Below are 15,000 nucleotides of genomic sequence, written 5' to 3'. Positions count from 1 at the left end.
TTTTGTTGTTTCACTATGTCATTCTAAATCAACCCAGTTGCCAGAAAAAGATTTGGCATTGTACGTTTCTGCAACTACAGCTACATTACATCTGTATGTTATTATGTAGTGGATATGTTGAAATTTTCATTTTACGCTGTGATTTATGTCAGGTTAGGTTTAAGCCAAGCATGTCCAAAGTCTAGCTCAGGGGACAATTGTGGCCTGCAGACTAATTTTACCTGCTTTTTACTGAGAGGTGAAACAGTTGTGGTTGTGTCATTTGTATGTGGTTTTTCTTTTTTTGCAAATAACCCATATGATGCAGAGAGAGGCAGCTGACTCACAGGTATATTCAAATGATCTTGTCTGGCCCCCATTCAAAAAACGTTTGGACACCTCTGGTTTAAGATCAAAAACTCTTGGTTATGGTCAGCAAAATATCATGTTTTGGCTTAAAATACCCAGGTCAGTCAGGACCATTTTAGTCAAAGAAAACTTTATTTCCATTTGCAGTATTATATTTGGTGGTATGGCTCTGTTCTGGGGCCTCTCTGCCTTTCCTAGGCCTACGCAGAAAGCCTAAGGTGAAGAGAGCACACCTCTCCACCCTTCCATGTGCCTACATGGAAAGCCTAAGGCAAAGAGAGCACACGTCTCTCCCCCTAAACATGCTTACATGGAAAGCCTTAAGGCAGAAAAAGCACACATCTCTGCCCTTCCACGTGCAAAAGGAAAGCCAGAGGCGGAGAGAGCAAACCTCCCTGCTCTTCCATGCGCCTTAATGGAAAGCTGCAGGGACAGCAGTGGCAAAGACCCCCCCCCAGGAGCAGAACAGAGCAGCATCAATGCCAAACAGAAATGACACTGATAAGTCAGACACAACATGTAAAGGAGGAGCTGGGGTGGAGGTTGGTTGCAAAGCGGCTTGCACCAACAGTAGGCAGGCCAGAGCAGTTTAAATAGGGCGCCCTGAATGAGATTTGCCAATTGGTTGCATAGAAAGGAATCATGTGATCTATCAGCTGACTCTCTGCCATCAATCAGCTGCTCCATTAGTTGAATGGCTGTTTAAAATCAGCTGATGTAGCTAGGATGTGAGCTGAGCTTGACATTGTGTCATGTCTGAACTAACGCTATACTCAATATTTACATGCATACACAATACGATGTGGGCACCCCGCAGGAAAAACAGTGATAGATCGCTACACCACCCTCTCCTCTACCTCCAGATGATAAAGTCAGCTCATATACTACGTTATTTTAGAGACCTTGATATGATACGTATGAAATGCACAAATGTAACGTATTTGCAAATAGCAGGATTTTCTTCTGGTGACTGGGCTGCCTAAAGGCACTGATGTGTTTTTCACACCTTTGTGCTAATCCCAGTCTTCTGACATATTTTTTATATGTGGTGAAACATAATACTATAACTGATAATGGTCACATAAACAAGTTATTGAGAAAACAGTTGGCAAGACAAGCTAATGACTTGAGCTTTGACTCATTTAAACTATGAATAATAAAAGTCTCTAGCTGAAATGAAAATAAACTTTGACACAGTGGGTTACCTGGCTCTGGATCTCTGAAGCTCTCTTGGCTCTCTGGATCTCGAGGACGCCAGCACTTAGCTCCATGCCTTTACCCACGATCTCCCTCTCTAAGTCCCTGCGGTACTCCTTCTGTAGATGGCAAACACACCAACAACACACATCAACACTCTAGGTAAAGTTGCAGCACTTGTACTTAGTAAGTGTCTGCTCTGTGTGTGTGTGTGTGTGTGTGTGTGTGTGTGTGTTTTACCTGGTTCAGTATCTGATTGGCTTTTTTAACCCTCAGTAGCTCAGGTGTTTCCTCCAGCCCGATGCCAGATAAGCCCCGCCCCTTCACTTCCTGCTCCAGGTCCTTCCTGTACTCCTTCTACACACACACACACACACACACACACACACAGAATGAAAAATATAAAAGACCATGCATCTTAAGTTTTTCATCCTGATAAATGATCAGTTTAACTTTTTTAATGCATTATGTTATGCATGAGATATCAAAGGCATTAAGACATCACAGAGCAGTGATACTTAGTAATTTTAGCCTTTTTTCCTGTGAGATACATAACACTTTGACTTTTTACGTCCTCTGAAAATAAGTAAAATATGGGATACTTTCACTTTATAAGTCCTCTAAAACATCATCAAAATAAGTAAAATACTGAATACTACAGATTCCTCTTTAAAACTGTTTAGAAAAAAAACTGTTTTTCAGTGCCATATTTCATTTCATCTATTTATTTGTTCTTGTGTGTGTGTGTTACCTCACTCAGCAGGCTGCTGGCATGGCGGGCTGTCAGGTATCCAGGTGTCTGGTCTACATCCACCAAAGCTTTCCCCTTTATCTGCTCCTCATAGTCCTTCCGATACGCTCTCTGAGGGAGAACGACATACAGACACACACACATTGTGGAGCAGGTTAACATCGAATAGATTGTAACTGCTGAAAGCACAATGAAATGCGTATCACTCGCAACCACAATCTACCCTGTCTAAAGGTCCGATTCACCAAAGATGTTGCTCTAATTATACTACAGCGCAAATACACCCAAAAAGTTTTGCAGCTGAATACAATTTACCAGTTGCATTTTTGTGGCAAAGTATGAATGTTGTCTTAGCTCCAAGAACACAGCAGAGCAACAACAGAGAGATTTAGAGATTTGTGTTTTGTTTTGTAACATTGAGAGGTTTTTGTGTTTTTGTTTCATGAAGTCTGTTTGTTTATAGTTTAATTTTTTTCACAGTGGTTGTCTTTGTTAGTTAGTAATTAGTCAACATAATGGCCGGATAAAATGTTGCCATAATACATTTCTATAAACCGTGGACACCTGACATTTGTACGTTATTATACAACGGATATGTTGAAACTTCACAAATCTTTATGTTTCAGCAACACTGTGATTAATGAGTGTTTATGTTTAGGCACATAAAAAACCTTGGTTATGGTTAGAACAATACCTGCTTTTAGTGGCACTATCCTGGCAGGAAACGCAGTGATGTCTCAGTGAAAAACAATCACTTTTTGTGCCAATATCCCAGCTGGAAAACAGCTATAGGTTTCTGAAAAACACCCATATTTGGGGTCTAAAAAGTCACTGGAGAAAATAATCTTAGGCCTCTAAAGGACACCCCAGTTTGGTATTTGTTGTTCTTAAACAGTGGTCTGCAGCTTGGCAGCCTTCTCACCTAGGTGTCATCAATCAATCAATCAATCAATCAATTTTATTTATAAAGCCCAATATCACAAATCACAATTTGCCTCAGAGGGCTTTACAGCATACGACATCCCTCTGTCCTTTGGACCCTCACAGCGGATAAGGAAAAACTCCCCCCAAAAAACCTTTAACGCCATCCACCATCCCTTCCACCTCCTAATGACAAAACCAGCTCATATACTACATCACTCATTTTCTGTATTGTATTGGCTGTTTGCAGTAACGTACAATGCCAGAATTTTCTTCTGGCAACTGGGTTGAGTTACGACAACTCAATCAGCATCTACTGAACTCCATACATATGTTTGATTTCTCTCCCGGTGCTATCCTGCTACAGGGCAGTCCTTCCAGTTAAAAATAAGGACACATGATCACTTTAGACACCTTTAACCCAACAAAATCCCTGTTGAACATTGCTGGACCACATAGAGAGCAACTGCACATGTTCAGTGAGTATTGTGAAGATAAAGAAACGCACACTCTTTGAATGTTAGCATCTTCTAGACACTCAAGTGTCAGCAGTTTTTATCAGAGGCCAGAGCTGAAGAAAGTGTTTTACCTCGCTTTGCATCTTCTGTGCTTCTTTAGACACTTTGTAGGTCTGAGTATCTCCAAACTCCATCTGAGAGCGACCTTTGTTCCTCTCATACTCCTCTCTGTACTTCACCTGAAGCAACAAACATTCATTCATTTACTGATGAACAGTGAGAACATCAGCAGCAAGAGAGGAAGAGGCTACATTAGTGTGTGTACACTGACCTGACTGTGCAGCACTGCATTCTCCTTATGGTGGAGCTGTTCAGCTGTGTCCAGAGCTGTATGGTACAGAGCCTTTGTCTGCTCATACTTCTTCTTGTACTCCACCTGAACACACACACACAGACACACACACACACACACACATATATTTGTACTTTAAAACCTGTGAGGACCATCCGTACTGTGTAGTGAAGCAGGTAAAGGATGGGGTCGTACGTTGCTCTGCAGCTTGCTGGCGTAAAGAACGTGCTCCAGCTGCAGGAGGTTGGGCATGTCTGAAGAACCCTCAGGTTTGTGGCTCTGGTTGGTCTTATACTTCACCTGGAGAACAGAACAAGTGTCCATGTTAGTGCTAAAGATTCTCAGATGATTTTAAAATGATTAATTAAGGGGTAACATATCACTCTATTCCTGGAATTTCTGGCCATTGTAACACATCCTCTTAAAAGCACTCTCTTTGAGGGGAATAAGACCCAATACAAAACATACAAAGCATCAACTGCATAAAGCCAGGGGGCTTTGAGTGTTATTTTGGTGGTTGGAGGAGGAGGAGGGGCACAGTAAGGGTGATCTACTGCACTTGATGTCCCTCCTGTTAAATGCTGCTCTGCAATCGTCCCTGTTGTTGTGATTCAACCAGTAAACTGCCATATTAGCTTAAAAAGTAAGTTGGAACATACGACTGCAGGTGAAAAGTTGATCAAGGTTACTGCAAAAAGGAGCAGTGAGTAAGATATAGAGGCATCAGGCAGTGAGGTCGCAGACTGCAACAAACTGAGTACCCCTTCCTTTATCTCAGAACCCATTGGCTATCATTCTGACGCTACTTTATATTCAGTTATATTCTGCATTTATATACAGATACATAGAGATGGACAACCTACAGGAAAATAAGCACATATCTTATTTAGAAAATTAAGAAAAAGCTAAATCATCGTCAGATGATAGCCTATGGGTTCAAGGACTGCATTTCGGCCAGTGCGTTCCACCTCTTTTGCTCTTAATATGTACTGTTTCTCTAGATACAACCAAAGCCTGCTCAAACATAATTGGCTGGTGGTCTTTAGGTAACATAAAAATGAAAAAGGCCCTCTCCAGAGCCAGTGTTTGGTTCGTCTGTTCTGTAAAAACGTGGCAGTGCAACATGGTGATCTCTGTGGACGAGGACCCACTCCCTGTGTAGATAGGATACTATCGGTTGGACAAAACAAGCAACCTGCAGCCTCATTTTGGCCTTTAGGGAAGTGTAGCCACATTTCCATGAAACACTTTTGGTACAGTACTCTTAAAAACCCATAAATGACCCGTGCAGTGTCCGAAATTACCTTTTTGACTCACTGGCGAAGGGAGGCGGTAAATGGAAAAAGTCCATCGGCCAAGCATATTTTTTAGCAACCAAAATAATAAATTGCATTTCTGTGTCATATATATACATTTGTTTCAGAACATTTCATTGAGATAATAAGGTATCATGTTGAAGAAAAACTTAAAGAAGAGGGCAAAGCAAAATTTGAATAAAAATTATTGTAATATATCAGCTATATAACAACTCATCACCACAACATCAGCACGTGAATAAGTTCCCTCTGGTAAGCAGTGATGCAGTGTATATGCCTGGGGCTTTTATTGTGAAAGGGAAGACCAGAAGAAGTAAAGCTGTAATGCGCTGCTGCTGATAATGTGTCTAATCTTTTTCGCTCCAGCTCCATCCCGCTTTCGCTGTATTTCCTCTTCACCAACGATGGAGAGGAACGCCTCCACCTTGTTGATCAATGGACTGCAGTGTTTCTAGCTCAACCCTTTGGTATTGGATTAGTGTGCTAGCTACCACAACAGAGGGGTGATGAAAAATACAGATCGAATGGGCTGGTTCTATTGCTATCATTCAAAGGTTTTGACAATGGAAACGCAAAAATACCCATTCTAACTTGTAACAAGCTGAACTGAACTGACTGCCTCATGGAAACAAAGCTTGTGATGAACATTTTCTCTATTTTCTGACATTGTATTGATCAACACATTAATTGGGAAGATAATTGTCAGCTTGAACAATAATAGTTGCAGCCCTCATTTACATACAATTCAGACACATAGCTACACATGTGCTCAAAAGTCTCAGGATCCTGAAATGGTATTTGTGGACAGGAAATGGTGGCAGACGTTGGTGACAATTCCCTGATATTCAACTGCTGATATTCAGACATAATCACAGTTATTCACTGTGTCATGTTAGTGATGGTCTTTCCTGTCTTGAAGAAGCTGTACTGTGTGTTTTGGAGCATGTCTACCTGACTGACAGCCAATCACACTGAGGCATAGTGACTGCCTTCTGCTCACTCCTCCATCTTTGCTAAAATTAGGACTTCCTGGCTCCAGAGGTGGCAAACAGTAAAGCCATCCTTCAGCCTTTAAGACACCACAAAACACTTTTCAGCCTTCCTCGCTGATGTGGTGCCAAAATCTGTCCCAGCTCGAGCCACTTTAGCCAGAAACCTGCATTCAGAAAGCAGCCTGTGCATCACGATGCTGAAAGTCTGAAAGCAGCTCAGAGTGAACGTGCAGCGTTCCTGAACACCAGGCAGCGTTCAGCACAACAAGCTGTTACATAACGCTGTGAAGTGGAAAGGTCTCTTTTCTGTGGTTGTGTGGGCAAAACTAAAACCGAACCACGGCTGCATCTGTGTGTGTGTGTGTGTGTGTGTGTGTGTGTGTGCGTGTATGTGTGTGCGCAGTACATCAGTTGCTTGTTCATCTTTGTACACTTACATTTATCTGTGTATATGTAACTACATGTTTGTGTATAAATTTGTGTGACGTGTATGTGGGTGTCCATTGTGTGTGCGTGCATGTGTGTGTGTGTGTGTGTGTGTGTGTGTGTGTGTGTGTAACCTCTTCAACTTCTCCAGCTCTCATCCTACAATCCCTCTCCATTTGCCTTACAAAGGTTGTCATGGTTACACCCACACAACAGACTGAGTGTGAGTCAAAGTGAATCAGACACACACACACACACACACACACACACACACACACACACACACACACACAGAGTGTTCCTCTTATTTATTCTGATGTTTGAAAGTAAAATACGTCTTCAGGTGAACTGGAGGAAACAAATCTGATTATTGTGATGAGTTCTGTTGAATCATACTAACAGATCTGTCATGTGGAAGACACACTTGGGATGATTACATAGAAACTCAGTGATATCATTTGGTGTCAATAACAAAGTGTTGCTGCTTCACCACAGAAAATCATCTCAGTGTTTCTAACTGAATCTCTGTGGATTCGTCCTGTTTGTCAGTTTCTGACCCGCCTGCTTCAACTGAACGTGGCAAATCAAACCTATAGGTGAAAACAAATGGCCTCTTAAAGGGACAGTTCAAGTTTTCTGAAGTGAGGCTGTATGCAATTCTTGTCCATAGTGTTTTACAGACATTAGATGGTGGTCAGTGTGCTCCCTGTTTGGAGAACATTTTCACCACTTTACCTTGCCAATAGATAGCTCTTTTTTCAGCACTACATTTTCTCAACCATAGAACTTCAACATATTGCTACACAAAAGGTTAGGCTGTAAAAATAGTCCTTATATAGGCTCCACTTAGACTGATATTGATTCTTTTAGGTAGGACTTTTTTTAAGTGGCTAAAATACGTTTTGCTTTTAGCCCTTAGCCACAGAAATGCACTGCTGAGCTTCTGGGGTGCCTGTCTATTTCTTCAAACAGGGAGCATGTCAACTGCCATTTATTGTAGGTAACATTCTGACCATAGATAATTAGCTCATACACCACACTTAAAAAATCTGAACCATACCTTTAAGCATCTAAGCAACAAGATGAATCTCACCTGCAGCTCCAGAGACAAATCTAACTCACTAACATCATTTGTCTGAGCCATGAAGTCCTCATAAGTCAGACAGTAAACTCTGACTCTTTACACACCAGGGAAAACAATGAAAGAAAAATACCAAATATTCATTGACAATTTTTCACATTCAAACCTTTCACACCAACAGCTACACGAGTGTTTGCATTCTGTGAATTACACCAAAAATTAAATCAGTTGACTGTAGGTATAGGCTATACCACAGACATTATTAATGTAAGGCTTTCACTTATTCTACATGGTCAGGCTTTATAGTTTACTTTTTCAATGACTACATGTAATGTCCACAGCATAACATAAGCTAATCCACTGAAAATGACTGGTTCTACATTATGTTACACACAAACAACAAAGTATGTTTACCCCTCTCTTCTAACCATCACATGCACATTCAACTGTTAAAACTCTTTTTTCTTATATTTATTGTCTTTATAATCTTTATTTTGTTTGTCAGAGGACACTAATGTGTGAGACCAAAGGGATCAGTTGATCAATTTCCATATTGTACTATGATAATAATAATAATAATAATAATAATAAACAGACTTATGACAGTGAAGTTCAAGTAAATTAATGATTGCATGAGCAAACATTAATATTTCATTGGTTGCCTTTTTTTAATCAGTGTTTTGAGTTCACAGAAATTGAAAAATCTGCAGACCAAAGCCTGCATTACGAAATACCGAAGATTCGCTGAAATGAACTTCAAACCATATGAGACAGATCACATGACTGTGTGATTTACTCACCTGACTGGCCAGAGCAGCAGCAGCTTGTGTGTGTTTGAAAGAGAGACACTCCAGCGGGTTGTAACAAGGCCTCTGGCCCTTTAAGTTTCTGTCAAAGCTTTCCTTATACTTCACCTGCAGCAGGGACAGAAACAGAATGCTTTCTTATCATCTGCCCAATGCATGCGTGTGTGTGTGTGTGCGTGTGTGTGTGTGTGTGTGTGTGTGTGTTACCTGGCTGGCCAGTTTTGAAACCTCCTTGGCGTGCTGGATGTCGGTTCTTGCCAAAAGAGAACTGTCACTGTAAACTGGCTGCTTGGTGTTACTCTTATAGGCAACCTGAGGAAATCACACACACACACACACACACACACACACACACACACACACACACACACACTTAACAACAATATATATGGTAACTGCAGGCATGCTCTTACTGACTAATTTCCCTGTTTAAATGAATACTTAATCCAAAAAATGACCATTTGTAAATCAGTTAGTCATACTGTGTGAAGGAGCTATGTCATTAGTTTGATTAGTTTATTATTTTTGTTTTGTGTTGTTTTATTTTTATTTATTTATTTTTGTGGGTAAACACTAGGGGCACCAGACAGTAGGGGATATAGGTAGCCAGGTGTTAGAGGCAGGTGATGCACCGGGAAGGGGAAATGGTTTTTTACCAGCAGGACAAAGCAGAGAGGCAGTATGGTTTTTGAACATGTTTGCTGTTGAAAGCTGAAAATAAACCTTCTGAATGGAGCTACTGGCCTGGAAAATGAATTCTTTGACTGCCTGAGTAAGCCTAACTAACCTGGTGCATGTGTGGCCCTTTGTGAGTGGATTTTTAATTTTCTTAAATTTTGATATTTTTTGAAGGAGCTCTTATTTTTGTCCTTTTTTTTGCCCTTTGAACAAATGGCCACAACACTGTGTTCATTAAATAAAAAAACCTTAGTATTGGAGTTGGACCTTGAAGAGAACTTTCAGTTCAGCTTTAAATACTGAGCATATGACTGGATAAATGAGACATGGATTATACTGCACGAGTTGTGTCCGATTTCGTGAATGGATGTTTTAATCCCCAATCGCCATTTACTCAATTAATCGGTGTGTTCATCGAATTCCGTGGAGGCATGCAAGAAATACAATTTTTTCTTTACAAATTAAAAGGTAACACAACATGACTGACTGATTTACAAATAGTCATTTTGTGGGTAAAGTATTCCTTTAAAAGGGCGTTTAAACTCGGACTCGTCAACTGGTCTAAAAGAAGGAAAACACTCAGAAATCAGTCAAAATTAAGCACAATGTAAAGGTCCAGTGTGTAAAATGGGGGGAGATTTAGTGGCATGTCGTGGTGAGGACTGCAAATTACAACCAGCTGAAATTTCTCCTGGTTAGAATTCCTTTAGGGTTCATTGTTCAGGATGCTGCTTGTCATGGAGGGGCTTAGAGTGGCTGAAGCAGAAATGTGAATGACCAGTGTTCAGTTTGTCTGTTCTGGGCTACTGTAGAAACATGATGGTGCAACACAGCAATCTCCGTGGATGAGGACCTGCTCTCTATGTAGATATAAACGGCTTATTCTAAGGTAACAAAAACACAATGATTCTTATTTTCAGGTCATTATATATTAAAGAAAACATACTTATTAAATGATATCCATTTCTGCTAATATATCCCTCTGAACTCTACACAGTGGACCTTTAATTTATAAGGTTGAACAGTGAACAAGTGTTGCTGTATTTCAAATGTTGCTAAAATGTGTGGCACTTTACACCATGCATTACAGTACAAACTTCACAAAGTTTAATACAAAACATGACAACAATCACTAAATACAAATTAACAAATAATATGTCTTGAAAACAATATATTCTAGGCAAATAAATCTTACGCATTTTGGCGCTGTTAGCATTAACGGATGCTTTTTTTTTAATAAGGCAACATTTGACAAGAAAGATGACATTTCAGTACAGGTTTTGTCAGTACGAAATTTAAAGGTGTACATTAATATAACTTTGAGTGACTTTTATTTCTGATGTTGACTTGTGAGTGTAGCAACATTTCATTGACCAGTCAACTAATCGTGCACATCCCTAAACAGCGCATTTGCTAACATATAACACACACACACACACACACACACAAACGCGCACTCACACTGATGATTAAAGGATGCACAAACACTAAAATGCATTTAAGAACACACACACTCTCACAAATAATTAAAAACAGACAAAACTGGACACACATTCTACTATCTTAAAAGCTTTGAGCAAGATTATAGGCACACACACACAAACGCACACGCACACGCACACGCACACCTTGCAGGACACTCTTACATAACAACACTTGAGTGTTAACAGCAGAACGTTTTCTATAATTAATCAGCGGCTCCGCTCAGAATCCAGCTGGTAAATGGGACGGTTGTTGTCATGGAAGTTAATGTTGGATAGGATGTAGTTACATGTTCACACACACACACACACACACACACACACAGACTCACGTCGCTGGCCAGTTTAGCAGCGTTCGTGGCACTGACGATGTCAGGTCTGTCTGCCGCTGAGCTATAGTGATGGAGCTCCTCTTTGCCTTTTCTGTAGCTGACCTGAGACCAGCAGAGACAGTCATGAAACAGAAAACACATTAAACAGGACAGGCTTAACACACAGTGGCTAGGAACTACATGAAAAAACAGATAAAAAGAGAGGCAACTAAATGTGGGTTATATGACAAATACTCACAAAAGGACATCAGCTGATTTCCTTGGACATATCAGTGTCAGGAACTAAAAGTATGTCTACATCATAGAGTGTATAAAAAAGTGGTCTCTTGGTATGATAAATAAAGCCAATGCACAGGTGTGTTAAACCTGCATTCTTTCTAATGGCCAGCAGGGGGCCACTCCACTGGTTGCAAAAAGAAGTATGATTGTATGGCCTCTAGTTTCACAGACCGGGCGAGGCGGAGGCGCAGCGCACCTGCGCTTCACCAGCTGGGTGTGGCCAGGCGGATTTTTCAAGTTTGGCACACCGTGCGCCTGGCGCAGCTACTCCTCTTTCCCACCTCCGTCCCTCCTACCGGCGCAAGTCGGAAAGAGGGAGGAGAGAAGGCGTGGAGTGGGTTTTACACACATCACACCACACCAATCAAATGAGCCCCTCTCCTCGCCCTTAAATGCGCCGTGCGGAGGCGTAATGAGAGTTTACTCAATTTCTCTTTCTCTCTTGCAGTCTCACTCTGTTTCTTTTCTTTTGACTTTTCTAATAGTGATGTGTCAGTCACGAACGAAACGGCTCATAGAGCCAGCTCTTTGAAGTGAACGACGGGAGCCGGCTCCTGATTGGGAGCGCTACAGAGAGAGACAACATGCTGGAAAGGTAAAAAAAAAGTTGAGAAAATGAATACAGCAGGAAAAGCAGGACAATTTGGAATAATTTCAATTACACTGACAGAGAGTCTGCAAGATTAAAATCTCATATCCAAACAACCTGGACAGGCACATGAGAACTGTTCATCCATCAGTGCAATTGGAAGCAAGCAAACCTGCTATTAGTGAAGGTGCCAGTGTGTCTACTGCAACTGCTGCTGCAGCTTTAGTTATATTCTGTTGTGTGATTCTGTAAACTTCTCTATGTTGTTTCACTGTAAATAGTTACAAGTTTAAGATACTTAAGTGTAGTAAAAAGCTAAAAGTTTAAAATAGTTAAAAGTTTTTTTTGTACTTTATAATGTATTTTTTGTAGCACTCTGTAGAGTATATAATGCCATATAAATAGTAAACATTTGATGCAATGTATTTTACATTAGTAATTTATTTTACACATAATTTTATATTATTGTTGGTAATGAATTAATTTAAGCAACAAAAATCTGAAGAGCCACTTGGGAACCAAAAGAGCCGGCTCTCTAAAAAGAGCCGGAATTCCCATCACTATTTTCTAAGATGACAGATGCTGAATATATACTCCCTATCTGATGCTGTGGCTGTTTGTGGTTGGCTGAGAGGGATGTGAACTCATTAGTTTGCAGCTGTGTTAATCAAATCAGGTTGGGTTTCCATTACGCGTGCCAAACGTGCCAAACGGTGCCAATCCCCTTTGATCTGACATCAGATGTGACGGGACAGTCGATATAGAGATACATTTATGTGCTGATTGCAGATAGTTGCATTGAATAGTGGTTTGGTGGCTATTTATTGCATCGTTAATGTGCCTGATATTCTGGAAACCTGCCTGTGAGGTTTTGGTGACGTGTGCGCACTGTCCACCGGTCAGCCAAACTGCCACTACACCGGCTGCGCTCCCCCTGCGTTGACAGTAGACCTGGTTTCAGCTGGCGACCTCCCCCTGCTGCGCCGCCACACCCATCTCAGCGCACCTCGGTCTGCCAAACTACCAAACTGAGCGAGCCTCGGGTTACGCTGCTTGAAACTAGCTCTGCGCGGGGTTCGCCACCCTGCAGCGCGCTGGGAAACTAGAGCCCTATAAGTCTCTAAGAAAAAGGCTGCACTTCTCACTTGACTTAGTCAGTAAATATCAGCTAATATTTTCTTATGGTATTTATGGTCTCAATGACTAGTTTAAAGTCGTCATCAATACAGTATGATGTCCATTTAGTAAATTATGGTCCTATTTAGAGTAAAATAGATGATAAAGCAGGGTATGCTTTAGGGAGTGGCTAATTTGTGATTGACAAGTCCCTAACATGACTACCTGTCAATCAGGATGAAGGTGTAGCAAAGCAAATCCTAGCACCCTCACATCCAAATATTGTCACTCCTGGCTCCAAAAACAAAGATGGCGTCGGCCAAAATGCCAAACTGGAGGCTTGAAGAGGCTGATTTAAAAAAAAACAAAAAACTTGAAACTGCTTTATTCAGTGTTTTCACTGGTTTAAATCAGCTGGTCTGTTTGTTTTGGAGATGAAATTATCTCAGTGATCATTCGGTTCCCCCTAAAAACTTCGTGAACATCTGAATCTTCAGGAATTAGATAAAAAAGATGAGCACATATTAGCAGGTGCTGGGCTAGCAGCCTGTCTCCAACATGCCAAACAGCAATGTGAAACTGCTTTATTCAGTCTTTTTACTGGTTTAAATCACCTGGTCTGTTAGTTTTGGAGAGGAAGAGAGCTCTGCAGATGATTTACCTCCCAGTAAAAACCTCCTGAACAATGAACACTGATTCTAATCAGGAGAAGTTTCAGCTGGTTGCAATCTGCAATCCTCATCACTAGATGCCACTGAATCTCCTTAAATCTTACTGTGCATTCACAGTAGAATGGCTGGAATCAAACCCACAGCTGCTGCAGCGAGGACATTGCCTTTGTAAATGGGACACACCCACCCTGCCCACTGAACTACTGGGTGCCCCATGTTGGTTCTTCTTAAATGTCAAAACAGCTGAATACAAAGTTTCAGTCAGTGACCCCTGGTCCTGAGTTTAGAGTCCTGGGATGGCTAAAAGACCACTGACTGATAATCTCAGATTAGGCCGAGCCAATTTAGTTACATGTCATACATGTCATGCACTTTGGATAAACGCACCCGTTATTTACACGTCTGCTGACAATAAAAGACAAAGTCAAAAAACGATAAATGTCTTGTGTGTGAACACTGAACTCCTCACGGATGAGCTGGTGCTGGTTGCTGCCCACACAATCACAGAACACACTGTTACATAACTGCTTGTTTTTCTGTGAGATTACACTGACAAGTACAAATCTGTCTGCATATTTACATCGCTCTGGTTCTTGTTGACCTCCATGGCATGCTCCACCTCTGGCAGTGTTTTCATGTTGCTGTAGCTGGACTTCCCTTTCTCACGGTTATACTTCTCCTTATAGAACTTCTACAGATGGACGGAGAGAAGGGAGAGAAGGGAGGCAAGAAGGACAGAGGAGGAATGAAGGAGAAAGAAAAGGAGGCAGTTAAATAAAGACAGAACGAAAGTAGCTTGATGGACTGTAGGAGATCTGATGAGTAATTCAGCCTGGTGCTGAATAACAAGTGAAAACACACTTGTTCTTTGTCTAAAAATAATCCAAACAGCTTCCAACTGTGAAAAAGAGAGATGCACCGCGCGACGCAGTAATGAATAATAAACTGAGTGAAGACTAACAGGCCTGTACAACAAACCTGATGTCTTTAGTTCAGATTTCATGATCAGGTTTCAAAATCAACTGACTGGTTATCATTTGTTCTTTTTCTTTTTTTTTTTGGTTGCTTGTAAAGTTTCGTCTGGTGGACCTTCAGCGGGTAACATGAGGCCCGTTTCCACCGCAGGAACTTCGGGGTAATTTTACGGGGCCGGGGCCGTTGGTGCGTGTCTCCACCGCAGGAACCACCCCCGAAGGACAGAGTTCC

At 41.2% G+C, this 15,000-nt stretch overlaps 1 protein-coding gene across 1 annotated transcript in view; it reads right to left on the bottom strand.

The window, feature by feature from the left end:
• LOC126397572 (nebulin-like) overlaps positions 1-15,000 on the bottom strand; it is a 114,449-nt gene that overhangs the window by 16,811 nt on the left and 82,638 nt on the right. The window contains exons 51-60 of the mRNA XM_050056453.1: positions 14,375-14,485; positions 11,140-11,241; positions 8,856-8,960; positions 8,643-8,756; positions 4,223-4,327; positions 4,007-4,111; positions 3,807-3,914; positions 2,297-2,407; positions 1,786-1,902; positions 1,554-1,664 (exon numbers count right to left, since the gene is read on the bottom strand). Coding sequence (XP_049912410.1) covers positions 1,554-1,664; positions 1,786-1,902; positions 2,297-2,407; positions 3,807-3,914; positions 4,007-4,111; positions 4,223-4,327; positions 8,643-8,756; positions 8,856-8,960; positions 11,140-11,241; positions 14,375-14,485 — 1,089 coding nt within the window. The remainder of the gene's footprint in view (positions 1-1,553; positions 1,665-1,785; positions 1,903-2,296; positions 2,408-3,806; positions 3,915-4,006; positions 4,112-4,222; positions 4,328-8,642; positions 8,757-8,855; positions 8,961-11,139; positions 11,242-14,374; positions 14,486-15,000) is intronic.

The sequence above is a fragment of the Epinephelus moara genome, chromosome 11 (assembly GCF_006386435.1).
Source record: "Epinephelus moara isolate mb chromosome 11, YSFRI_EMoa_1.0, whole genome shotgun sequence".
NCBI classification, from domain to species: domain Eukaryota; kingdom Metazoa; phylum Chordata; class Actinopteri; order Perciformes; family Serranidae; genus Epinephelus; species Epinephelus moara.
The sequence above is the reverse complement of the archived record's forward strand: the minus strand, read 5'-3'. Positions and strand labels throughout refer to the sequence as shown.